Here is a 27455-nt window from a genome sequence, read left to right on the forward strand (position 1 = left end):
GAGAAACTTATTCGGCTTGCTGAAATTTATGTTGAGGACTTCACAGAAGCGGACAGGTTGTTGCTAAGAATTGACCTCCCAAGATTTCTTATGAACATTAGTAGAAGTGAAGAATTTAATCGATGTCAAAATATGTCCACACTTGCTCAGTTGATGGTTCAAACAACAAAACACACATATTTTTCCATTGGTGTATCGTCTTATTGAGTTGGCTCTCATTCTTTCCCTGGCAACTGCATCAGTTGAACGCATATTTTCAGCAATGAAGATTATTAAAACAGATTTGCGCATTAAGGTGTCGAATGGCCAAATAATTTAATGATGTGCTACTATGAGAAAGAGATATTCAGAAGCATTCATGATGATCAGATCATTATACAGTTTCAGAAATTGAGGGAATGTAGAGGACATCTGCCGCGCGGGTATGATATGATTTCTCAGAGATACATGTTTGTTTACTAGTTTTATTAGAGTGTTCACTTTGTGACCCGGACTTTTGGCTCTCGGGTGCAGGCGCACCCTATATACTCTAAAAAATGTAGTAATTTCAAATAAAGTCAAAAAAAATCGAATCCTTTTGGGAATCAAAGATAATCAAGTATTGTACTCGTATAAATTTGTTTGGCCAAAAAATGTTTCACATTGACTTCAGGCAAAAAAATAACAAATCTATGACGAATATAGCGTGAATAGTACTTTAATATAGGACCTTCAAGTCTGTTTTTTTCACCCAGGAAACAAGAGAAGTTATTCCATGGTGAATCTTTCGTATACGAGTACAATACATGATCATCTTTGATTCCCAAAAACATTTGAATTTTTTTGACCTTTTTCTGAATTATTAGTATTTTTTTTTCATATAGGGTGCGCTTGCTCCCAGGTTCACCCATGCAATTTCGGTTCACTTTGTCCTTTTGTTGTTGCTTCTCTACTCTCTAGTACAGGATGTATTAGTGTGTGATTTATATGCTTTTAATCTGAAAATTTGTGGTATTTTGTCTTAAAATAATTTTATGTCCTATATATTGGCTTATTTTCTACGGAAGTAGTCGTTTAGTCAGTCGTATTCAACTTTCAGCCTCCCCTGCAAATAATTCCTGGATTCGCCGTTGGAGACCGGTCATGGCCGTCGGTACGCGTGGCGGCGGCCAGCTCACCGCTGCCGAGGCAGGGCAGCTCGCGGTGGGAGCGCACAACAGCGGTAGGGACGTGGCGGCCGGGGCACGAGCTCGCAGCGGTAGAACGGATGCCGAAGAGTGCAGCCAGTGAGCCGACAGGGATGCGGCGGCTGGGGCTCCGGCCACAGTGTGCAGCAGCGGCAGGGTAGCAACTTTGTAAGCCTATAGGTGACTGGAACCCTTCAAATTGCTGCACATGCAACGTATAGGAGCTAGGTAGCTACCCAGAGAAGAAGAAAAAAAAAAACGAGCTAGCTAGCTAACTAGAAAAGGTTAAAAGAGGAGCTGGCTGGGCATGTACCTGCAATAAATCTGGTGGCACGCTCGATGAAGACGTGCACGGGATGAGTTGGACGGGTGGTCTGCACTTTGCTGTGAGGTCAAGCTCGGCGATCCGCGCACAACGTGATCAAACTGAGGGAACTTGACCCGGAAACTGATGGAACGGCGAGGGAGCTGACAGACCGGCTGTAGTATCAGCCGGCTGCTATATAAAGTTTTCCTATAATATTTTAACATTTAGAGATTTTCTGTGTGTGGTGTTTCATATTTAGCATGATATGTCCATCCTAAAAGATGGAACTACACTTTATTCTACTACTTCCGTGTGCATACCATATGGGGTTAGCATCAGTAATCGAGAAAGGGCGCTTTATTACTTCAAAGTTTGATGTAATACACCCGGCCTCTGCATAACTAGGATGCACACATCCGTTCGCGGATACAATCCAAACATAAAAATTCAACTACAAGTAGAGTTCTCATAACAGGCAAACAAATCATGGTGAAGGAGTCGCTATCCTCAGACTATGCAACAATCCATGTTGGATAGTAAACTCCTTGGCCGAATTATCCAATCGTGTAGACACCTCCATAAAGAGGTCGCGGTCCTCCAAGCGCTCAAGCGGCGACCATAAACGGAGCGTAGCCATAGATCGGTAAATTACCTGCATAAGACAAGAATTTCTGTCATTGAAAATCTTATCATTTCTACATAGCCATAGCGACCATATAACGGCTAACGCTCCCACCCTGATAAGGCTCCTAAACTTAACCTCTTTCACATTTAGCCAATTGCCGAAAATGTTTGCAACGCTACGGGGAGGGTATAAGCTAGATCCTATCTAAATGATTGAACATATAGCTTTAGCACACTGGAAGAAAAGGTGTTTAATTATCTCGTCTTCGTGACAAAAAACACGTCTCTTACATCCATGTCAGTTCTTTTTGCAAGGTTATCTTTGGTGAGTATAACACCACGGCGTAGGTACCAAGCAAAGACCTTCGTCTTTAGTGGTATCCTCAGCTTCTAAATCCTTTTATTATTATAAACCGGTTGAATAGGTTGAATTAAAGCTTCATACATGGATCTTACTGAGAATTTACCACTTTTGGTAAGTTCCCAGCGGAATAGATCTTTCCCTTGGATCAGTTGGATTGAAGCTAATCTCTGTAGCAGTTCGTTCCAGTTGGTTAAACGGAGACCGACTACATTACGTCTGAAGGTCATAGATGGTGGAGAGGTTTACATCACCCTCTGAAGGGTTACATCCTTATAACGTACGATCATATATAAAGCTGGATACTGTTTCCGGAGTGTAGTTATCCCCAACCACTTATCCTCCCAGAAACGAATTTCCGACCCATCCCTAATGGAGAAAGACCCGTGCGGAAAGAAGTGCTTCTTAGGCACCAGCCCAAAAATGTGAATCTCGGGTTTCCAAGAAACCTTAGAAAATGCTTTCGAGCCTGCATACTTCCTCCTCAACAAGCTTTGCCAGACCCCGTCCTCGGTTAAGAACCTACTCAACCATTTACCTAGTAGGGCCGGGTTCTTAATCTCTAGATCGTGGATACCAAGTCCACCTTGATCTTTGGGGCGGCATGCAACACTCCATTTTGTCAACCGATATTTTTTCTTCTCACTATCTCCTTGCCAGAAAAATCTTGATCGGAGGTAATCCAATCTATGAAGAATTTCTTTCGGCAACTGGAAGAATGAAATCATATACAGTACCATATTTGTGAGTACTGAATTTATCAGTACCAATCTTCCACCAAGAGATAGTAACTTTTCTTTCCAACTTCTTAGTCTTTTCTGCAACCTTTCCTCGACCATTTTCCATTCGGCTAGAGTAAGTCGCTGATGATGATTCGGAATACCTAGGTAGCTAATTGGAAGGAGAGACACTACAAGAGGCCCAAGTTCTGGAATCCTGCACAGAGCCTCCGGACTTTCATGCGCGTCGTCAGAAATGCTGCTGCTATTTTTTCTCTGACAAAACTATCATTTTCTTTCGGGAGCAGCACTCCCTCACAAAACATACCCAGCACTCAAGCAGCAATGGTAACTGTAGATCGGCAACCAAATGGCATGATAACCAGACACGATAAACTATCAGCTACTCGTACATTTCCTGATCAAGCATCGTTATCATCAGATACATCAAATTTCTCGCTGCAAAGGTGTCTAACCCCGTGAGAAAAGTGCATCTTGTTAGCCACATGGAACCAACTCTCTCATGATTCTTACCATCAGCGACGACCTGCTGCTACCAGTACGGTACCTGATGGGACTCGGGACATACACAGGTTACCGTATTAGTCTAAACCTCTTTAGTCTTTAGGCTAGAACACGACGTGAAAACAACATTAGCCATTGGTTGCTACTATAGCTGGCCTGTGAGAGAAACAGTGCCTACACCACACAGAGTTGACCAAAGATACCTGCGACTAGCTAGCTTCGGCACTGAGCACTGTACTATATGCAAAACCTCCCGTGCATCACATGAGTGGAAACGGATTGCATGCGGATTAGATAATGCTCTTTTCATATCTATTTTATATTTTTCAAAATAAATACCGATGTCGAATAGGAATGAGAAGTGGATGTTTTCTCAATTCGGAGGATATGGAGTAATATGCTGTGTATCTTATAGTGAGTCAACTGTAGAATGTTCTTTTCATATCCATTTTTATATTTTCAAAACAGATATGAATGTGAATACGGATGTCGAATATGAATGGAGAGTGGATATTTTCTTAATTCGTAATGGATAGAATAATGAATAATAGAATGCTTATTTTATAGTGAGTCAACTAGACAGTGATAATACTACCTATGTCCATAAATAGGCGTATGAGATTTGTCTTAGTCTAGATGTATCTAGACGATATTTAGTGTCTAGATACATCCAGATTTGGACAGATCAGACATCTATTTATAATTTTATAGACAGAGGAATACACAATTTGTTTTAGGTTCAATCATAAAAATTATATATTGAATACTTTGTCAGTATTTTTGGTTGAATACTTTAGAACTACTAATATAATCTAACATAATTTTATTCGGATAGAATATAGCCATTTCCATATCCATATTTTGTTCAAAATCCAATACACTCTCTGCTCCATATTAATTGTCGCCAATATAGATGTATCTAAACACATTTTAGTTTTAGATACATCCATATTAGTGATAAGTAATATAAATCGAAGGAAGTGCCATATTTTTTGTGTATTATTTATCGGATTCAGATATTTACCACGTCTATTTTGTTTTCAAATTATAAGAACCCAAATTCGCGTCCCTGGGGACTTGAACCTCGGTGGCTGGGTTGTACATCCACTTCCCTAACTAAGTGAGCTAGGCTTACTTCTTATCTATTTTCATGTTCGTACGGATCAAGATATTACCATGACCATTTTTAACGCCAGATAACTTAAATTGTCCACCACTACTATAAGTTCCCACACAACACATAGTAAACTACAACCTCTAACCTTGTTCGTAGATTTAATCAAGATTTTAGCAAAATCTGCGATAATGAGCAATAGATCCTTATCTCCAGCTTCGGTCAGTGCCAAATGGGACCCATGCCGAGGTGTCTTTTATGTTTGAGAAAAACGCCGAGCTGTCAGGCTACCCCCACGAGCCATAGACTCCAAAGTCCAAACCCAATGGCGTCGCTTGCCAGACTCGATCAGTTGGTTTCAGTTCACCTTTTGTTTGTTTCCTCGCGCTCTCTCGCTCGCTCGTCCGCCGAAACTAATGGCGATCGTCGCGGGGCTTATCCGACTCCTCCTCGTCGCCGTACCGATCCTGCAAGCCGCAGCAGGGAGCGGTAACTCAACGGCGGCGTGCCCGCTGGACCTGGGCTACGTGCGGACGTTCCCGTGGGACCGCGCGCCGTGCGCGCCGCCGGTGGCCAACGTCACTACCTGCTGCACGACGCTCCTCTCCGTGCTGGGTATCGGCATCGCCGCGCGCCTCCGCGCCACCGGCCGCTTCCGCCTCCCGTCTGCGACGGCCTCCGCAGCCTGCATCCGCGCCTTCTCCGACGAGCTCGCCTCGCCGCCGCTCTCGCTCCCGCCAACCCTCGCGCCAACCTGCTTCCCGGTCCCATCCCAGTTCGCCATATCCCCGTCCTTCTGCGCCGGCGTCACCACCGCTTCACAGTATGTCGCCGCCGTAGGCGACGCGACTGTCGGGAACCTTAACTCCTCCTGCGGCTCCGACCTCGCCGCGATGTCCCTCTGCTCCAGCTGCCTCGCCGCCGGCATCCGCGCCTCGGCTCGACTCACCGCCGCGGCCGGAAACAGCTCCGACTCCCTCAATTGCTTCTACCTCACCGTAATCTACGCCGCCGGCGTCTCCAACACTGCCGGGCCTGCCTCCCCTGCCACCGCCGCGTGCGCCTTCGGCCTCGCTCTCTCCACTACACACCCCACATCTTCCTCTACCCCCAGCTCTAGTAACCACACCAATATCGCGGTAGCAACAGTTGTCCCGATCGCTTCCGTCCTCCTCATCGCGCTCCTCGTAGCGCTACTTGTTTGGACGAAGCGGCATGACGGCGCCATCAAGACCGGCCGTGGTTTGTCCGTGGAGCGGCGGCCGTCGCGCCAGCGACCCAACACCGGCTCGGTGCTGTTCGAGATCGGTGAGCTGGCGAAGGCGACTGGCGGGTTCGCGGAGCGGAACATCATCGGCCGCGGCGGGTTCGGCGTCGTGTACCGCGGCGTGCTCGCGGACGGGTCGGTGGTGGCTGTTAAGAAGATGCTCGACCCGGACGTGGACGGCGGCGACGACGAGTTTGCAAACGAGGTGGAGATCATCAGCCACTTCCGTCACCGGAACCTGGTGCCGCTGCGCGGGTGCTGCATCACCGACGCCGAGGACGCGGACGACCATGGCAGCAAGCAGATGCTCCTCGTGTACGACTACATGCCCAACGGCTCGCTCGATCGCTACATCTTCGACGGGGCGGTGATGGCGTGGGCGCGGCGGCGTAGCGTGATCATGGACGTGGCGAGGGGGCTGGAGTACATGCACTACGGCGTCAAGCCGGGGATCTACCACCGGGACATCAAGGCGACCAACATACTCCTGGACGAGGACATGCGAGCGCGCCTGGCGGACTTCGGGCTGGCGCGGCGGAGCCGGGAAGGGCAGTCGCACCTGACGACGCGCGTGGCCGGCACGCACGGCTACCTCTCGCCGGAGTACGCGCTGTACGGGCAGCTCACCGAGAAGAGCGACGTGTACAGCTTCGGCGTGGTGGTGCTGGAGGTGATGAGCGGCCGGCGCGCGCTGGACCTCGCGGACCCGTCCGGGATGGTGCTGGTCACCGACTGGGCGTGGGCGCTCGTCAGGGCCGGGAGCACCAGGGAGGTGCTCGCCGAAGCGCTGCTGCGCGAGCGCGAGGGGATGAGCGTGGTGGACATGGAGAGGTTCGTGCTCGTGGGGATCCTGTGCGCGCACGTCACGGTGGCGTGCCGCCCCACCATGCCGGAGGCGCTGAGGATGCTTGAGGGGGACTTGGACGTGCCGGAGTTGCCGGACCGGCCTCAGCCATACGGCCAGAGGATCCCGTTCGACGAAGCTGACGGCAACTTCAGTGCATCTTCGGTGCTGAGTGGTCCATTCGTCGATTTTGGCGACATGCTCAGGTGATGGATCGATGCATGCAGCGATGTTTGGTTTGAAATTGGAAGCGTATACTGCAGCAGTTATACTCTGCAACCGCTGGCTGACTGAAGTTCAGAGTTTGTATCACTTTTTTCTTGATGTAAATTGAGTGTGCACACTGTCTTGTGCTGAGATGCTGAATGAACTGAAGTTCACGTCAAATAAAGCTCTAAGAGACTTTTTTTTCTTGCACAAGGTACAAACTATTCAGCATCTGGCAATTGTGGCGATTACACAAACATACAGATACAGTAGCAAGTTACTGGTACTACACAAACTTCCAGAGTTGTTGCTATCTTACAATGAGGGCAGACCGGCAACCACAATAGTGTTCTAAAGCCCGACTATATCGACACATCAAGCGACTTCAGATATAATATGTCCAGTTGTTTATCCAAACAGACACAAAAAAAAGAGATGCAATTGGCAAAATGCATGGTGCATATACATGCCAGTGGTGGATAAGATCATTTGATGGAATGGGAGTGGAGATTACGGCCTAGCTGTTCTCCTGCAGGTTGGGGTGGCTAGGCTGCACGCGGAAGGTGATGGGCATCTGGGCTGCAAAGTCCCTGTCCGGATTGTAACCAAGCTCAAGCTCCCTCATGTTCCCGTTCAGCGCGATATCTTGCTGATGCTGGAGAGAATGAACAAAAAACAGAGTGTATGTTAGGTAAGCCTTCAGCCTTCTAAGTTCCTTCGGTGACAGCCAGTGTAGATATAGCGTTTTCAAAATGCTTATGCATAATGTTGTAACCCTGTAGCTCCTCTCTCTAACGGCCTCACCCTCCTGGTCTATGCTGTAATCTGGGCGTTTTGGCCTCCTTTCAATGAAAAATTCAGGTGTTGGAAAACCCTCTATGACTGAATGTTTAATCAGGTGATATTACTGTATGATTTTCAACATTTGCTAGTGGTGGAAGGATTCTTGTGTATGCGCTCAATTAGGAATTTTGTCCTGCTCCTAATAAAAAAATAGAATGCACATAACGAACAAAAATCAACATTGAAACAGTGTGCCAATAGTTTTTAGCTTACAAGAACTTGAACGAAAACAGACACAGCTTATTCAACAATAAGTTCTACGAGTGAGCCATTCTGGAAGGTCACTTACCAGTTTAAATGCCAGCAACTTGTTCTCATCTTCTAGCATCTTACCCTGCAATTGACCAAGAACAGTGGGTGAGAAGAAAGCTTAGAAGAACTGCATTATGATCAACAACAATACACGACATGCAATCATGTCTCCAAAGCAAGGCCGTACAGTTTTCATGAGCCTGTCGTAGTGCTCCATCTGCACAAACAGAACAAAGCAAGATCAGAAACCAAAAACATTTCAATAGTGATAATGGTAGTGTCAACCAACAAGTCGAACAATTATATTACCTGTTTTTCATGCAGGCTTGTCAGTCCATTATCAAGTGCTTCCTCAATCATGATCAGCTCTTTGGGTTGCAGTGAGTTCAGATCTTCGCCTTTCAAGTGCCTGTATACCATCATAATGGGTGACTAGAATCTCAGTAGACAAAATACCCAAGGAAAAAGAAACGGTCTGTTCAAGAAATTACCTGAGCTCGATCTGCATGTTATCATTTTCTTTCTTGATTCGATCAATCTCTGCACTGAGGCTCTGAAACGTTGAATGTGTGTCCATCAGCAGTGGGTTTTTTCTCATTCTAGAATAAATATCGGTGGTCAACAGTATTACCTGTTACCGGAAATATCGGTCCAAATACCGTCCGAGATTTTTTTTTTTAAAAAATTCTTCATAATTTATCAAAATTCTTCAAATTTGAGGCCGGTATTTACTCATACGGAGGATACAGAGAAAACCGGTCACCGGCGAGATTCGGGAAATATCGGCCAAGAAGAAAAACCTTTTCCATTAGTGATAAGCCATTCTACACTTTTATTTCTTTGGAATATAAGTCATTCTACTCAACTGGCTCAACAAAGAAAATGCGGTATTCTTTCTCTCGAAAAGCATTCACTCTTCTTTTTTTTTTCCTGAAAAGGCTTTTCAGCCGGGCTTTAAGAAAATGTGGTATTCTATCTCTAGAAAAGCAATTCTACAAAGGCATTTATTGATCTGTTTTGGAAATCAGGAATTACCTTGTGTTTCTCATCCCACAGTATCCTCCCGGAGTTGGTCTGGTACTTCTCCAAGATTCTTGATAGCCTATGTCTCACCAAAATGATGCATCAATAATTCAATACAGGGGTAAAGGTTGCTCAACATGCCACTTGAACGGAAAAGTAGATATTTTTTGTAGATTCCAAATTCCCATCTTGTCTATGAAAAGGGACGTATCAGTAGTTTACTCCTACAGTCCTACCAAATTAAGTTTACCTTTAACATAGTACAAGAAATCAATCAAGCAGAAAACATCTACACCTACCCAATCCCGTTCATGGTAAGTTGTTGGTACGAGTAGCAGATTTTACCTAATTGCAGTGACTAAAGTTTATCCTCCTTTACTGATAAAACAGCCATACGTTGCATATTTGCCCACAGAACGTCCAATCCATCGAGAATTTCGGATAAAACAAGCAACCCCTCTTTTTTGTAGTAAAAGAAAAGCCACCTCGAAAATAAAGCACAAGCACTGACAAAGAGAACCGAGAGAAGAGTGAGCTAGAGCACGCACGATGTCTTTGGGGAGCAGAAGTCGTAGAGCTTGCCGGCGCTGGAGAAGACGACGACGCCGACCTCGGCGTCGCAGAGCACGCTGATCTCCTTCGCCTTCTTGAGGATCCCGTTCTTGCGCTTGGAGAAGGTCACCTGGCGGTTGCTCTGGTTCTCGATCCTCTTGATCTCGATCTTCCCGCGCCCCATCCCCGCTCCTTCTTCCTCCGGCGACGCCAGGAACGGCTCGTTTGTTCCGGCGTTCTGGAGGCTGGTGTGGGCGTAATGTGGCTGGGGGAAGGCGGTGGGGGTGGGGGAGGAGTAAAGGAGGCGGCCATGGGAGGAAGAGGAATGGTGATGAGGGGGCTTTCGGGTTGGTTCAGAGCTGGGAGCCGGAAACGGCAAGTGCTCTGTCTGCTTTTGCTTGGCGTCGCTTCCGTCGGCTAGTTTGCTTGCCCCGATACCCGATTTCGATGATTTGCTTGAAGGTCCTGATTTGATTAGTGGTCATTTTTCTAGGTTCCGTACATTTTGTCACGTCTCGTCTATGTATATGTATATGCTGTTGATAGCCTGAAGACTGTAGATGTCCTGTTCCTAGCTACATACATGTATTTCGTCATCTTTAAGCTTAGTGAGTTCAATGATGGCGCTCAGCGTCTTCGGTTCGGTCCCCCGCCTCCACCGTCGGATGTCATTAAAACGTGAAACCTTGTCCATCCAGTCATTGCAGCATACTTTTACTAGTGTAGCAAATATTTTGTTCCATTATAGCATCATTGAAGCATTTTATTCCACAGAACTACACAAAAACATTGCAACATTTCTGAAACACATATGCAGCAGCAAAATATGCATATGTAGCAAATCCCAATGGGTCACAACAAATCTGATCCACCACAACAAAACTTCAAGACAAAAGTCAACACACTCGTGCATCATGGGAGGATAACAATTGCAGTTATTTACAAATGACATTGTGGAAGGACATAGATCTTGTCTAGAGGGGATGAATAGACGATTTAAAACAATTATAATTTTGCTTGAATAAATGTGGAATAAAACTATCATTTAAATTATCAAGTACACAACCTAAATAAGTTCACTAACAACTTTTGACAAGGAAGATATAAGCAACTATGTGATAGCAAGGTATATAATTTCAAGCATGGTGACTATCATAATGCAAATGCATAAGTAGTGGAGCTCATATTAGAGATAATCAGACTCATGGAGACGAAACATAGCTAATCTCCATTTTAGAGGTTTGGAGGCATAATACACCTCGACCGCAACGATGGTCATAAAGAATCTCCACTGGTGCCGCCAAATGGGTGTATGGGAACAAAATCAGACAAGCCATCATCACACGATGCCACTGATACGTCTCCAACGTATCTATAATTTCTTATGTTCCATGCTTGTTTTTTGACAATACTTACATGTTTTGTTCACACTTTATATCGTTTTGATGCATTTTCCGGAACTAACCTATTAACAAGATGCCGAAGTGCCAGTTCCTGTTTTCTGCTGTTTTTGGTTCCAGAAATCCTACAAAGGAAATATTCTCGGAATCAGACGAAATCAACGCCCAGGACCTTATTTTCTCCAGAAGGTTTCAGAGAGCCAGAGAGGCGCCAGAGGGGTGCCCTGGGGGCCCCACCCCACATGGCGGCGCGGTGATGTCTACGGGTGCTTCTATTCTTGTAGACAGTGTTGGGCCTCCAAGAGCAGAGGTTTGTAGAACAGCAGCAAGTTTCCCTTAAGTGGATTACCCAAGGTTTATCGAACTCAGGGAGGAAGAGGTCAAAGATATCCCTCTCATGCAACCCTGCAACCACAAAGCAAGAAGTCTCTTGTGTCCCCAACACACCTAATAGGTGTACTAGTTCAGCGAAGAGATAGTGAAATACAAGTGGTATGAATGAATATGAGCGAGTAGTACGGCGCCGTAAAATAGCTTATCGGCATGCAGTTAATGGTAGTAATATTGCAGAAGTAAACAAGCAAGTAGTAACTCAGCAGAGTAACGCAAGAAAACAAGTAACAAGCAACGATAGCAGATATTTAGGGACAAGGCCTAGGGATTAGACTTTCACTAGTGGACACTCTCAACTTTGATCACATAACAGAATAGATAAATGCATACTCTACACTCTCTTGTTGGATGATGAACACATTGCGTAGGATTACACGAACCCTCAATGCCGGAGTTAACAAGCTCCACAATTCAATGTTCATATTTAAATAACCTTACAGTGCATGAAAGATCGAAACGACTAAACCAAGTACTGACATAGCATGCACACTGTCACCTTCATGCTTATGTAGAAGGAATAATACACATCAATACTATCATAGCAATAGTTAACTTCGCAATCTACAAGAGATCATGATCATAGCATAAACCAAGTACTAACACGAGTGCACACACTCGTCACCATTACACCGTGTAGGAGGAATAAAACTACTTTAATAACATCACTAGAGTAGCACATAGATAAATTGTGATACAAAACACATTGCAATCATAAAGAGATATAAATAAGCACTTCACTATGCCATTCATAACGAGTGAATAAGTATTCTCGTGAAATATAGCCTAAGAGACCCACACGGTGCACACACTCGTCACCTTTACACACGTGGGACAAGGAGTCTCCGGAGATCACATAAGTAAAACTCACTTGACTAGCATAATGACATCTAGATTACAAGCATCATCATATGAATCTCAATCATGTAAGGCAGCTCATGAGATTATTGTATTGAAGTACATAGGAGAGAGATGAACCACATAGCTACCGGATACAGCCCCGAGCCTCGATGGAGAACTACTCCCTCCTCATGGGAGCAAGCAGCGGTGATGAAGATGGCGGTGGAGATGGCAGGCGGTGTCGATGGAGAAGCCTTCCGGAGGCACTTCCCCGTCCGGCGAGGTGCCGGAACGAGACTCCTGTCCCCCGCATCTTGGCTTCGCGATGGCGGCGGCTCCGGAAGGTTTCGCGTACCGTGGCTTCCTCCGTAAGGGTTTTCGATGCGGGGGCTTTATATAGGCGAAAGGGCAGCCTCGGAGGGTCGAAGGGGCGACCACACCATAGGCCGGCGCGGCCGGGGCCCGAGCCGCGCCACCCTATCATCCGGGCCCACAGGGCCCCCTCCGGCGGCTCTCGGGTGTTCCGGATGCTTCCGGGCAAAATAGGAACCCGGGCGTTGATTTCGTCCAATTCCGAGAATATTTCGTTACTAGGATTTCGAAACCAAAAACAGCAGTAAACAGGAACCGGCACTTCGGCATCTTGTTAATAGGTTAGTTCCAGAAAATGCACGAATATGACATAAAGTGTGCATAAAACATGTAGATATCATCAATAATGTGGCATGGAACATAAGAAATTATCGATACGTCGGAGACGTATCACGCGGCCAGAGGGGGGGGGGCGCCAGGCTATGGTGTGGCCCCACCAGGGCTCCCCCGAGGCCGCCTCTTCGCCTATATAATCTCTCCGCCTCGAAAACCCTAAAAAGATAAGCCACGATACGAGAAAAGTTCCAGAGCCGCCGCCATCGCGAAGCCAAGATTCGGGGGACAGAAGTCTCCCGTTCCGGCACGCCGCCGGACGGGGAATTGCCCCGGAGCCATCTCCATCAACACCACCGCCATCTTCATCGCCATCGCCGTCTCCCATGACGAGGAGGAGTAGTTCTCCCCGAGGCCGAGGGCTCTACCGGTAGCTATGTGGTTAATCTCTCTCTCATGTACCCCAATACAATGATCTCATGAATTGCTTTGCATGATTGAGATCCATATGATGAGCTTTGTATCACTATTAGTCTATGTGCTACTCATGTGATGTTATTAAAGTAGTCTATTCCTCCTTCATGGTGTAATGGTGACAGTGTGTGCATCGTGTAGTTCTTGACGTAGGTTATGATCATAATCTCTTGTAGGTTATGGAGTTAATTATTACTATGATAGTATTGATGTGATCTAGTCCCCCCTTCATAGTGTAATGGTGACAGTGTGTATGCTATGTTAGTACTCGGGCTATTTTGCAAAGATCTATTATGCTCTAAGGTTACTTAAATATGAATGCTGAATGTTGTGGCGCATGTTAACTCCGGCTTGAGGGAGCTCTTGTAGCCCTACACAATGAATGGTGTTTGTCATCCAACAAAAGAGTGTATGTAGCACAAGTGAGGAGAAGTTATTAATTTATTATGTGATCAATGTTGAGAGTGTCCACTAGTGAAAGTATGATCCCTAGGCCTTGTTTCCAATACTGCAAACACCGCTTACTTACTGTTCTACTGCATGTTTACTCGCTGTCATATTTATTTCAGATTGTTATTACCACTCATATTCATCTATACTACCTGTGTTTTACTATCTTTTCGCCGAACTAGTGCGCCTATACATCTGACAAGTGTATTAGGTGTGTTGGGGACACAAGAGACTTCTTGTATCTTAATTGCAGGGTTGTTTGAGAGGACTATCTTTGACCTCTACCTCCCCGAGTTCGATAAACCTTGGGTGATTCACTTAAGGGAAACTTGCTGCTGTTTTACAAACCTCTGCTCTTGGAGGCCCAACACTGTCTACAAGAATAGAAGCACCTGTAGACATCAGCCACCCATTTGGGGGTGTTTTCCCACATAGACGCCCCAAAAACAATTGACTCCCAAATTTAAATTTTTCAAATTGACATCAACTTGGCAAATTTCATTCATTTTTAGGGTATCTTACAAAATTGAACGATTTTAAGAAACTCTAATGTAGGGACACTCGTCGAAGGCGTTGTAGAGCATCATGTATTTGTCGTCACCGTCATCATCATTCCAAAAGGACAATAGGAGGTCGTTGGCGTCCGCCGCAGTGTCATTGCCCCGCGACAATGTGAGTGTCGAGTTTCATGGTGTTGCGTGTCTCCTGCATCGACCATGACTGGGCATGCTCATCCGTCGCCGGTAGAAAAATGTCCACCCACACGCGGAGAGCCTTAGTGAGCCCCGAATCGTTTGACGGGTCGTCGGAGTCGCCCAACATCACATGCATATGTAGGTGTTTCTCCCACCACTCATCCACCTGTCCCTTAACGTTCTTCGGTGACGAGGGGGCATCTTCTTATCCTTTTATAAATGGAGAAATCTAGGATGGCTATAGACGTTATCGTAGATTTCTCCATGTATCTTTATGGGATTTATTTTATTTTTGAGTTGTGCATGGGATTTTCACCAATGTAAAGTGGTTGTAGTGTAAAATAGTGTAACCCTAATGGAATTTTATATCTTAATGAAATTAAATTGCTATATGAATGAAGAGATAGGTCATTATAAATTATTGGTTGTGATTAGTTTAGGTGCCTAAAACATCTACTGTACCAAAGATGGCATAATTATGCGTCGCACTTATCTGTATCACAATCGTAATTGCACCGCTTACTCATGTACCAAGGTGTTTTCCTCTAGACGTTGCGTACAAGAGCACACGGTGTATCGGTATTGCCCCACGAGAAAAAAGCGCACATCTGCACTATCCCCGATGCAGTTATCCATGCGGCTTTTATTTGCCAGTTCTGGACGAGCACATCGATTACTTGTGCGCCTCGACATTTAAAACCGCTAGGGCTGGGTGCTTTGTTGTAGTGTTGGAAGCCATCCCTTTTTGAATTAGTCCATCTTAAGCCATCCTTTGAGGGCCGGTCCAAGCAGAAGCTTTGGATAAGCGCCTTTATCTATCTTCATAAATTTTAGTGCCATATAGGTATCTGCTTTGTCTAAGCCTTTCGTGTTAAAACTTTTTTTTTTGAACAAAGGAAGGGTCTAGAAGACCCCGGAGGAACTTCATTCAGTAAACATGTGGCAGGTACAAATTGCAAGCAGGCCCCTAACAATACTCGCTCTAAAGAACCTAATATTTGAAGATAAGGCCTTCTCATTTACATAAAACACCCCAAAACTAAAGGTAAAAAAGCAATCGAGTCCTCGAGTGCCTCCGCCACAGGTCGCCGGTGTCCTCAAGGCGTCGCCGCCGAGGAACAAGGGAAGGTTGCTCGAGTGCCCTCTTCCGGCGAAGAACCGCCGCCACTGGGCATCTGCAAGCTGTCGGGGACGAACCACTTGGCGGCGAAGAAACGCCGAGCTCCAGCAGCAGATGCAGTGAAAGGCCTCCATGTCGGAGGTTGAACAGAGGCCGTCATGCCGGCCAAAAATCGCGGAGGCGAGGATGCCGCCCGCGTGTTTGAGCTCGTCGACGAAGTACCACCGAACCTGTGCCGCATCTTTCTACACCTCCCCTTCTCCTCCCGCCACCATGGCCGACCAGAGAACAGGAAGATGTGCTTTGAATGCAACACAACAACGCTTGATAAAGGGATCGGCCCCTAAAGACAGCTCCATCTCCTTCCACCAAGGAAGCAGCACAGAGCTTCTCATTGACCACTGCCTGATGTCGCGCACCCACACCAGAGCAGTATCGAATCCCCGGCCACCTCCAGATCGACGCGCAGCCACGCTACCCTTCTCCTCCCCCTTGCCTCCACGGCAACACAAAAGAAGAGGCAGCTGGCACAAACCATGGTCTTATTGACGGAGATGTCCGCTTTGGCCCAGCCCCTCACAAGCACCAGCCATCGGAGCACGGTGGAGATGCAGAACCGCAGCAACACGCACCAGATCTGACCAGAAGATGCAGGTGCTCTACTCCCAACTACCAGCATACAACCGAGATTCCTATCCCTACTATGTACAGGCCGACAGCCTCCCCCATCCCCACTCCGGCCGGCAGCAGCAAAGCCGCCGGAGGAGAAGAGGAGAGGCCCCGAAGAAGCGTGTGCGACTCTCAAAGCTGGGTCCGGGAGCGAGAGCGGTGCCGCTCTCTCCGCGTAGCTCAAGGCTTTGAGACAGAGCTCCTTAAAACTTTCTTTTAACGACTCTTTTAGGAATATTCTGTCAACCATGTGTCATCCGCATATAGTATCATAGAATACTTTATGCTTTTCCTTTTTTTAGGAAAGAACAATTCTTTTTTCCATTTCAGATGAAGCTTAAATTCTTTAACTGCTTCAAGGCAAACGCTCTAACATCTTACCCATGCCCTTTTGGTTTTTTTTTTTGAGCATAATGCCCTTTTGGTGAATGGCTCTATTTATGACATAAAGTGCTCATAGGCCCATGTTTAGACCTAAACCGGATATGGGCCCATAAAACTTTGAATAGAGCGAAAGCACCTGTGGACCGAGGATACCCTCGTCACCCCACCCAAGTCAGCGACAGGTCCAAACTCCAAAGCCCACGCCGCTGCTCCAAACAAGGAAACAAGCAAAGCTAAACGGCGGCGACACCACGAGCCAACGGCGGCGAGCTCGACGGTTACCAATTCCATCCCGCCGCCCCGCCCCGCCCCTCCGCCCCGCATTCCCGTTCCGCGCCCTCCCCGATCAAATCCGACGGCCTTCCCGGCTCCCCACTCCTCCCCAGCCAAAAACCGTGGGCGCTCTCCTTCTCTCAATCCGTAACCCAGCCCTCCAAAACCCTAACCGCCGCTCCTCGATCTGATGCTGCGTCTCTGACCTCCCCGATCCTCCCTCCCTCCTCCCCGCGTCGCCATGGAAGACCCCGTGGCTATCCCCTCCTCCTCCTCCGCCGCCGCCGCCGCCGTGGTCCCGTCCCCGCCCCCCGCGCCGCAGCAGGTGCCCGCCCCCGCGGTCGTGAGAGCGGCGGCGGCGGCTCCGGAACCCGCGGCGGCGTCCCGCAGGCAGTTGTTCTCCGTGGAGCTCCGGCCCGGGGAGACCACCATCGTGTCCTGGAAGAAGTTGCAGAAGGAGGCTGTACAAGCGGCGCCCACGTCGCAGCCGCAGCCGCTAGCGGTGGTAGCGGCAGAGCCTGCAGTCGCTGCGCAACTAGCCCCGCCTGGTGTGGTAAGCAGTACTCTCGCCGATGATGTCGTTGTCCGTCGATTGATTTGAGTACTTCATAGTTTGTGCCGCTCAGGTTTGCTTTGCGAGTAGATGCGAAATCGCAACTAGAGCGATCCGTCCAGGCCTTAATGTCTGATCTTCTGACCTAGAAGCAATCTGTGCCATACTTCAGTGGCGTTTCATGCTGTCTCTGCAATTCACGCTAGTTATTTATGACATGACCTTATCATCCCTCAGATGCTGCTCTTCATCAAGCATTTTGCTTACGCACGGCGTACGCCGGACTGTTGAGAAGCGCTGTATGTATATTACGCCAGACTGATTTGTATTTGTTCGAATCAGGCACCCGCTGCAGAAAACAACCCGGAGGACCCAGCACAGCCAAATCGGTTTAATGCAGTCATTGAGAAAATCGAGCGCCTTTACATGGTAACAAATGGATTAGCATTAGCTGACTCCATATTCGCCATTCACGGAGTTCTGACTTTGTATCTGAATTGCTAGGGTAAACATAGCAGCGATGAAGAAGATCTTGACGATGTACCCGATGATGATCAATATGACACTGATGATTCTTTTATTGATGATGCTGAATTGGTTGGTTGTTCAATTCTTCTTAGTCCTGTATTATGTGTGAGAACAACGTCATGTTGCTTCTGAATCTTGTCTGATGTCATAGATGCGCACCCGACTAGTAAACTTCTACCGTTTGACTTGATGTGTATTTTTGCAGACTGTATGATACAATATTGCTAATGTAACAACTCTTTTTGTTTACTGTTGACGCTCACCATATCTCTATTGTCATTGTGCACTCAGGTTTTGCTATCTGTTCTATCTGCCTGAACTCTTGGTTTAGTGCTAGGATGAAAATTTATGTTTTATTAGTTTCATATGACATTGTGGCATGACCCCTTCAACGTTACAGTAATAGTTCATTCTTTGTATAGTGTAGGTACATAATGTATCTCTGGAAACGATTGAGCTAATATTCACAACATATTAAGAAAACACGTGTCTAATTACTTACACGGAACTTGCAGAATTTATCCTTTAAGGTGTCATAATAAAACATTTTTTGCTTGCGTTGCTATTTCATTATATGCACTGAGATTTTTTTTTTTTGCTGCTTGCTGATTGCTTTCATGTTTCTTATCTTTGCAGGATGAATATTTTGAAGTCGATAATTTGAAGACTAAGCACAGTGGATTTTTTGTTAACAAAGGGACATTGGAACAGATGTAAGGTTCCTCAAAATTCTTTGGATTTAATAGAAAATTCCTGCTATTACTTATTCTGTTAATGCTGGTAGATTACATCCAGACATAATGGATCTTTGGTTTTTTATTTAGTATGGCCTTACTGATGGCACAGGGGTCACCCAATTTGATTGCAATGACCTTTCACCATCGAGTCTAGTAGACCATGTCCATTTAGTATACTGATTGATTTTATCACAGATACCATGGCTGCGAATCACTTGTGTCTACATTTTTTCTTTTTTCATAAACTGTACAATTTTTGCTGTCTGAATTAAAAACACGGCATGCCACAACTGTGGCAGGTAACGACAAGCTTATAATAAACGAATCTACTGATCAAACTGGAAGCAAAGCATGATTGTGCCGGTTATTACCCTAATTAAATCATGGAACAACACACGCAACTGATGAAAGCACAATGAAAATAACATGTCGCAATTTTTTATATAGATGCTGTGCCAATTTGATCGAATCAACAGATCAAGTTGGCAGCAACACAGTTTTACGTATGCCCATGAATTACATGTATGCTAGCATGGATGATACATCAACCTTCTTTTGCAGTGAATCTGGAACATCGACAGATGTCGCGCCAAAGAAAAGGAGAAGCAAAGACCCATCAGGTGATCATATTGAAATTAATCAGGGTGCTGCAGGTGATTATTTTAACATCAGCAACATGCCTGGGAAAGCTACCAGTCCTGCACATGCTGGGAAAAAATTAGCTACCAGTGGAACCGGAGTCTCAAAAAAGAGATCGACTGATTTTGCCACAGGTGTTGATGCTGCAAAACGTACAAAGATATCTGGTAAGGATATGTCATATTCCCCTTCAAAAGAGCTAAAAGACATAAAAAAGCATAAAGCTGCAGCATTCCAGCCTACTGATTTTGTTAATAAATCAAGAACCAGTGAGACATATGACTATGCTTCAGCATACAGGGATAAAGGTCTTTCAACACAACTTGACTTTCAACAAGAAAAGACTTATAGTGGCGAAAATCAAGATCTGGCCAACAAAATATATCACAAAGAGAAACACGGAACAAGTGACTTTTCTGGCATCACACTGCCTGGTACTTCTTGTCCTACACAAGCAATGGTAAGATTTTTATCCCGTTTCCCATACTAGCGAACACATTTGCATAATAAAATAGCCATCAAACCGAGGCATGCTTCCATGCTAACTAACTTTTTTTTTTGATTTTTCAGCACCCCATCACTGGCAGAGAGAGTGCAGGTACCAAACCTAAAGGCACCAGGCTTGAGCGAGCCATTCGGGATTTCGAGAAGTTTGTTGCTCAATGTTAGTATTATATCACATTCCCCTTGAGTATCTCGGTAGGTTGTGGATTAGCGCTGGAAGTAAATTCAGATACTTGAAATTTTCCTTGCAGATAGGCCGCCAGCTATCGATAGTAACGAGGTTGACCCAAATGGTCAGGCATCAATTAAACGACGGTTGCCTCCAGAAGTAAAGGCAAAGCTTGCCAAGGTTGCAAGACTATCGGTATGTAGTAGCACCACAGTCCACAATATTTACTTGTGATTCAAGTTCATCTGAAATTTTACTTGTGATTTAAGTTCATCTGAAATTATGAATGTCTGTGTTCCATGTGATTACTTATGTATATGTTTGTTCTTGAGATTTGACTAGTGACGTTCAGGAAACTTCCAATCTAATATATCTTAGAAAAATAATGTTTATGAACAGAAGACACATACAAGCACACACTTTTTTTTTTGTAACACTATCAATTTGCAGACAAATCATGGAAAGATACAAGAACAGGAGTTGATGAATCGCCTCATGGGCATAGTTGGACACCTTGTGCAGCGTAGGACATTGAAGGTGAGTTGTGGTTTGATGGAAGTAAACAAGCATGTCCTTGGCACATGAATTTTAGGTACTCCCTCCGATCCATAATAAGTGTCGGTGATTTAGTAGAAAGGTTGTACTAAATCACCGACACTTATTATGGATCGTTGGGGGTGAATATGTTGCTTTGTCCAGAAACTAAATTGTATGCCCTCCGTTCCCTTAGATAAGGCGTAATTTTTTTTTTCGTTTTTTCACAACAAAACAGGGTGCAGATACAGTTTATTATCAGTGGTTCCAATACTACCCCTCCACCGTTGCCCTCTTCTTCCAAAAGCGCTCGTGTAGTTAAAACCTAGCAGCACCTCCTTCCTTCTTATTCCCAGCAGATAATTAACGCACCCCCCTAAAGAATGTTGCTGATTGGGTGGGCTTCCCATGCACGCGGGATGATCTTTATGGAGTGCATGCAAGCGAGGTAGGTAGCGATAATCGAAGAGATTTAGCGCAACAAATTAGAGAGAGATTTAAGGGTACGGAGAGATTTTCTAGGGGCAAGTTTGGAAAGTATTTGACTGCAAATCTCTCCCTAATCGATGCGCCAAGAAATATATGCCTTTTTCACCGGAACGGAAGGAGTATGTTGTTTTGAACACTGTCACAAACTCATAATGTAATAAATGAAAAAACTTTATAAGATATTATGTTATGATAGTGCTTGTCATTAGGGATCTATTGTTCATTTCACATGATCAATGTAAATAGTTTTGTATGTATTAGTCTTTAGTATTTAGAGTTACAAACTTTTTTTACTTAATACAATTTAAAATATCATGTATTTTAGAGGCAGTAATTGCCAATTAAATGTGGTAGTACATTTCAGTTTGACATTTCTCACAACATTAGAGTATGATTAAGATTGGAAATAGCATTTTCAAGCACAGTTGCAAGGAATCCTTGCTATGTTTGCCTTAAATATTTATTTAACCTTGTGGAAGTTTGTGGTAATCAGAGAAATGAACCACGTCTTAGTGCAGAAGATCCTTTTGAACACTACAACTACCACTAGTATAAATAATAAATCTACTGTCTGGATGCATCTGCAGTATAAAAAACTGAGATGTTGCTAGCAGGAATATCTTATTTTCCATTACTCTGTAGTTTATAGATCATGCTTATGTTGGTATACTGTGGTGCACGTGCACTGATCTTGTAGAGTGATCAAATGACTCAATCAAACTACATGCCCATGGCATTACCACCCTTTGTGCCTTGCTTGTTCCCGTCTCTGACTCATGTTACTTGGGGACAGAGAAACATGAAAGACCTGGTAGAATCAGGACTCTCTGCTACACAAGAAAAGACTGATATGTTGCAGCGTGTTAAAATGGAGATCAGTGAAATGGTCAAAGAACATGTTGTTGCCAAGGCCAAGGTAAACAACTAAACATACATCATTGTGTAGTAAGTATGAGGCTTCCGCTATCTTATTGATGTTTGCATTCATGTTTGTTACTTTTGATGTAGAAGATGTTCTTTTACTTATGTGTTACCAGGTCAATGAACAACAGGATGGTTCAGCTGACGATTTTCAGGCTGTTCCTGAAGAAGGAAGAGATTTAAAAGGAAAGTTTGCAATGGATAGTGCATTGGAGGACAGGATGTGTGATCTTTATGATCTGTACGTTGAGGTATAAATCTGTAATCATATTATTGTTTTGGTGTTTGAACAAATTGCACTCTTGACAATTATATTTTGCTTTTTTACAAGGATGCCTGTGGGGTTTATTACTGTAGCTAACCTTATTAGAGCTTATTAGGTTTATTATTTGGATGCTATTTAAAGTAAATATATGAGTAAATTAGTTTTATAATGATGATAATTATTATTATGATAATATGGATATGATTGATTTTGTTTACTCTGTACCATTTTAATAGCGAAACACGTAAAACAGTTGCTTTAAACAAAAGCAACTTCAGTGAGATCCTAGCTTCCTTTATCTTTGTTTGGTTTTGTTGATGAATGTCTGCCCGTGTGTTTGTCAGGGTATGGAGGAAGACAAGGGTCCTCAAAGTAGGAAACTATATGTAGAGGTATTAGCTCTGAGCCCCTGAACCATTTATTGTGTTCTTCATTTGTATGTACTATGGCGATATTGGCCCTGACCTTTCGTTTTTCACTATATTTCAAAGCCAGTCCTCCTAAATTTTTGTCACTGCTTATCAGAAATTGTGAATTTTCTTCTAGTGCTTTCATTTGGGAAGAGCAAGGCCAAGTTACTTTTATATTTAATGCAGCTAATAAGTTCAATTTAGGCATCTCAAAATGACTAAATGTGTAATACCCCCCTCTGCTTGCTGTCTCAATTTGCATTGCAGGATGTTATGGTCTTACATTAATTCAAATATGTCAAATAATGCATGTAAAGGCTTTTAAGAATAGGCAGTTTTCAGGTGTATACAATTCCAATATTTATGTGTATTTTGGCAACGTCAGTTGCTAAGTGGTCTTCCAGTTATTGTGGTGTGTTTTGAGTAGCAGAGTGAGGTTCCGCTTCTGATGGCGCTATTATTCTAGCGGGTGCCCACTGTATCTCATGCACACCTTCATTTACCTTCAGTATGCTTATACAATTTCATTTTTTCTTGGCACTAGCTTGCAGAGCTATGGCCCCAAGGTTGCATGGATAAATTTGGAATCAAAGATGCCATATCTAGATCGAAGGAGCGAAAGATAAAATTACACAACCAACAGAAGGTAATCATTAGTATTTACTTTAAACTAGCGGGGTCTATATAATTTTGTATACTTTCTACATTATAAATAATTTGAAATGAACATACTTCCTCCGATTCATATTAAGTGTCGCTAATATAGATGTATCTGGGCACATTTTACTTCTAGATATATCCATAGTAGAGACAATTAATATGGATTGGAGGGAGTAGTATATTTCTGAATTTTATTTAATGCCACACTGTATTAAATTTGACTTATTGATGAGATCTGTTGGAAACTAAAATTACTCTTCGAGTATTCGTACAATGAATTAATAGGTACTAGACATGTTACTTTCATATAAACTTATGAAATATCTTCTGCAATTATAGTATAAGGTATAAGGGTCTCTATACTGTGCAACGTATCCACTTAGTCTGAAGAATTTACATAGAGTTGAGTCCAGCTTGAGATGAAATAACCGTTTACTCTATCCTTTTTCGTACCGTCAATATTGTTTTCGCCAACCCTATGTTCTTGGTTTCTTTTATCCCCTACAGGCAAGCAAGTAAATTGTGCCAACTCAATCACACGTGGACACTAATAATTTGTACTCTCTCTTCTCACAGTAGTCCCAGAAATTAATTGCACTCAACATGGTACATGGCTATGCTGTCGCATAACCGGCATTTGCTTGTGGCACGGTGCTGACAATATACACATACCGGAGATGAGATTTCTATGCTATGTTTCTTCTAGCAGCTGTGATATCGAGCAATCAAGCTGTTTGGGTCTTGTGTCGACTTAAGTTTTGTCTTAGCACCAATTTGAATTATAGCTTGCTCTAGATGTTGATGCTTGTGTATTATCTTAAGAAAACGTTTGTGTGAATTATGTTCCTAGACACAATAAATTATGTTATCGCATGTGAACCTTTAAACTACTCCCCCCATTCCTAAAAACAGTTTATGATTTTTTTGCAAAGAGCAAGGCAGCTGTGCACTTACCAGATATGGACCCTCTTGTCTCTGGTAAATAAATCTCACGTTGAGAAGTTATTAACACTTCCACAAATACCATTATTCCTGTGCCGCGCTGTGCATGTGCAAGCATTAGCCATTCTAGCAAGCATTGCCAATCGGAGCAAAGTTAGCTCTACATGGATTGGCGCTGGCGATTACTATCTCCATGCATGCATGTGGGTATAATGGTGAGACAAGGTGAGCGGTTCAGAATGCAATTAAGGCTGGCGTATCATTAAAAGAGTGAGTGCGGCGTGGAGTGTTATATTTGGAATATTAGAGGGGGAAACAGGGGTGTGCTCTGTTTTATGGTAGTTTTAGAGTAGTTTCCATACTAAAGTGTAGTTTTCTTAAATTTAATAATATTATACCTTACTGGATTCCCGGAGTTGAAGAAGCGACTTGAGTTGACTTATACAATGTTATGTATCGAGAAAGGACACTTTTTTTTAGGTCAAGAGATTCGTTGCGAGATCACGAATCATATTCCAGGTCTCATGGTATATCTCAGTTTAGAAGATGGATGTTTTATGGTATTTTTAGAGAAGTTTCAGGTCTTGTTTTTAGGAATGGAGGGAGTGGAGGGAGTACTATTTTGGGAATAGCGCACCCTCAAACTGGGTAAGCAATTGCTCGACCTCCATGCTTAGCTATTGTATCCAGTGTTACAGATCAACTTATCACGAACAGGAGGCTGAACCTATCTGTGATAAAATATATCACAGATGGATTACCGTATTAACCTGTCAGCGTTGACTGATCATAGATATAGCTTCCCAAAAGCTTTGGAAATGTTCGGAAACGTTCCTTGGAACTATTCTGAACAAAAATACTAATTGAACTAAGACATGTCCGTGTGCGTGTGTAAGTCATCACATAATTTACTGCATGTTGCTTACACATAGTTGCATCCTGATTGATTTGAGCCTATTTCTGTGTGCTGCTTTGACTTGATTAACTTCCACCATTTCTTTTCTACTACTTGAATAATATAATGGATATACATGGTTAGAATTAAAAGTTAAATCAGATGCAGCATGATGATGAGCGTCTATGGGTTGTATGAGTGTGTTTGGATTGCTACCAAAGGATACCCTACCAATTTTTTGGTAATGAAAAAAATATTGGTTCTTGTTTGGATAGTTGCAACTTTTTGGCTTGCCAATGCTCCACTACCAACTCTAGTTCATTTTCTTAGCGAGTGTTGGCCAACTTGTGGGCAAGGAATGGCACAACCAAAATATTGGCTAGCAAATTTTTTGGTAGGGCAATATTGGGCACAAACCAAACACACACTATGCATCCAATGATTGTACGGAACCTTCTATCTTGTGAGTTGTCATATTGGAATTATTAATTTCTCTTTTGCTGGCAAACACATTTGTGTGTTTTAGCTAGCCTCATTTCTTATTACTCTTCAAAATAAAGTAAAATACACACGATGTAGCCTGCTAATTTATGTTGCTGTTTTCAATTAAACCAGGTTCGCAACGAGGAGACATTGAAGAGGAAAAGGCTAGCAGTGGCAGAGAAACTGCCAGATAGCTACCCTGTTGTAACGCAAAGAGCAATGGCCCTGCAAGTCGCACATCCATCCATTACGAACCCATCATACCCTGTGACTGACTATGGACAGAACCAGGCATCGAGAAGTCTTGAAAGGGCTCGGGAAGCAAGCGGAGGCGCAGTCCCTGATGACAGCAGCAAAAGGGTTGGCGAGATGAAGAAGAAAAAGAGGAAGCCAGAATATGATCTTGTAGATAGACAAGCTAACCCAATGAAGGTTCCCTCTCAGCATGGTAGTGAGAAGCAAAAGGCGACGAAGCATTCAGATGAGGCAAACACTATTACCATATCCACTGTGCTTGGTCTCCCATTCTATGATCAACAACAAATCTAATTATCTTGGTGTAAAAACAGACAAATTTATTTCTCCCTATAGGTTCTTGTGGGGGTGGTGCAACAAGATATTTTTGTAGAGAGCATGTCATTTTGTAATCTCTCATGGTTTACACAGTTCGTTCCATCCCTTTTATATTGGCTACAACCTGTAAAGCATGGGTTTTGTCTGTTATCATTCAGAAGTATAATCAGACTGGGTATGTGGTAAAATTACCCTTGTCTGAGCACACACTTGTGAACAGTGTTAAGTCACTGAGGGGTTTACTGGGGAAGGATTTGAAATCCAATCCGGTGGGCAAACTTTAGAGCAAATGTGAGCTGTTTCGTTCAGGTGGAATACCTAGTGTAGCCACTAGCCAGACTGCTGAACGAGTGGTTCCAGACTACAAGCATGGGGAGGTAACAACAGGTACCTGGGAAATTGTTGTACCGTCCCAGTTAAAGGCATGCATCCTCTTTCGCATTCTCCAGACTCTATGATACAATAATCAAAACAAATTATTGTTATGTAACTAACGCATGTTGATACTTCCGTCTATGTTGACGCAAATGGTCTTAATCAGGAGTTCAGTCGTAGTACTTAATATAATCTTTGCATGTATATGTTATTATTAGTGGCCCACTATACTGGCAGTTCACAGAATTACGGAAGGACTATGGGGAACATAAAAAAAAATACTTAGTGAAGACAATACAAGTGTGCAATTGAATTTTGAATGAAGAAAGCAAAAAGAAAAGAAAAGCAGTTTCAGTTTTATTTTTTTCCTAGGGCAGGAGCAGGTCTCGGAGTTTTATTGGCATTGATCGTACCACTATTGTTCAGATACTTAAACCTTGTCAAAGGACTCATATGGAGAGCGAATATGAATTAATCATGACTAATTGATGCATTTTCTTCTAAACTTATTTTTGCATGCGCTTTATTCTAAATAGGGTGGATGACGCTATTTTGAGTTCCCACGCTCCTTACAAAAATGTTTGAATGCCAGATGATGCGCGAACTGCACGTAGTGTCTGTCCCCACCACGGAT

At 44.0% G+C, this 27455-nt stretch overlaps 3 protein-coding genes across 3 annotated transcripts; 2 read left to right on the forward strand and 1 right to left on the reverse strand.

Moving 5' to 3' along the window:
• Positions 1-5168: 5168 nt before the first annotated feature.
• LOC124660925 (probable receptor-like protein kinase At1g11050) lies at positions 5169-7335 on the forward strand. Its single transcript, XM_047198774.1, has one exon. It carries the CDS (start codon positions 5233-5235, stop codon positions 7135-7137), a length of 1905 nt encoding a protein of 634 aa, XP_047054730.1. The 5' UTR covers positions 5169-5232; the 3' UTR covers positions 7138-7335.
• Positions 7336-7651: 316 nt separating this feature from the next.
• LOC124660926 (MADS-box transcription factor 2-like) lies at positions 7652-9988 on the reverse strand. The gene is made up of 7 exons (XM_047198775.1): positions 9801-9988; positions 9265-9331; positions 8721-8782; positions 8539-8638; positions 8417-8446; positions 8267-8311; positions 7652-7789 (listed from the first exon to the last, which is right to left on the reverse strand). Exons 1-7 carry the CDS (start codon positions 9986-9988, stop codon positions 7652-7654), a joined length of 630 nt encoding a protein of 209 aa, XP_047054731.1.
• Positions 9989-17385: 7397 nt separating this feature from the next.
• LOC124662625 (ubinuclein-1-like) lies at positions 17386-26761 on the forward strand. Its single transcript, XM_047200437.1, has 14 exons — positions 17386-17697; positions 18040-18126; positions 18202-18294; positions 18862-18938; positions 19524-19768; positions 19895-20061; positions 20172-20265; positions 20357-20469; positions 20725-20811; positions 22091-22213; positions 22335-22469; positions 22828-22875; positions 23438-23539; positions 26006-26761. Exons 1-14 carry the CDS (start codon positions 17386-17388, stop codon positions 26420-26422), a joined length of 2100 nt encoding a protein of 699 aa, XP_047056393.1. The 3' UTR covers positions 26423-26761.
• The last annotated feature ends 694 nt before the right edge of the window (positions 26762-27455 follow it).

This window comes from Lolium rigidum, chromosome 6 (assembly GCF_022539505.1).
Source record: "Lolium rigidum isolate FL_2022 chromosome 6, APGP_CSIRO_Lrig_0.1, whole genome shotgun sequence".
Taxonomy (NCBI): Eukaryota; Viridiplantae; Streptophyta; class Magnoliopsida; order Poales; family Poaceae; genus Lolium; species Lolium rigidum.

Bases quoted from the DNA above. Each gene is read 5' to 3' on its own strand.
- LOC124660925 (XM_047198774.1), top strand. From the start codon at position 5,233: ATGGCGATCGTCGCGGGGCTTATCCGACTCCTCCTCGTCGCCGTACCG.
- LOC124662625 (XM_047200437.1), top strand. From the start codon at position 17,386: ATGGAAGACCCCGTGGCTATCCCCTCCTCCTCCTCCGCCGCCGCCGCC. The intron at 19,769-19,894 runs GTAAGGATATGT...ACTATGCTTCAG, and splicing joins AAAACGTACAAAGATATCTG to CATACAGGGATAAAGGTCTT. The intron at 22,470-22,827 runs GTATAAATCTGT...TGTGTTTGTCAG, and splicing joins TTTATGATCTGTACGTTGAG to GGTATGGAGGAAGACAAGGG.
- LOC124660926 (XM_047198775.1), bottom strand. From the start codon at position 9,988: ATGGGGCGCGGGAAGATCGAGATCAAGAGGATCGAGAACCAGAGCAAC. The intron at 9,332-9,800 runs GTGCGTGCTCTA...GGTGAGACATAG, and splicing joins TTCTGCTCCCCAAAGACATC to GCTATCAAGAATCTTGGAGA. The intron at 8,783-9,264 runs GTAATTCCTGAT...TCAACGTTTCAG, and splicing joins TGTGGGATGAGAAACACAAG to AGCCTCAGTGCAGAGATTGA.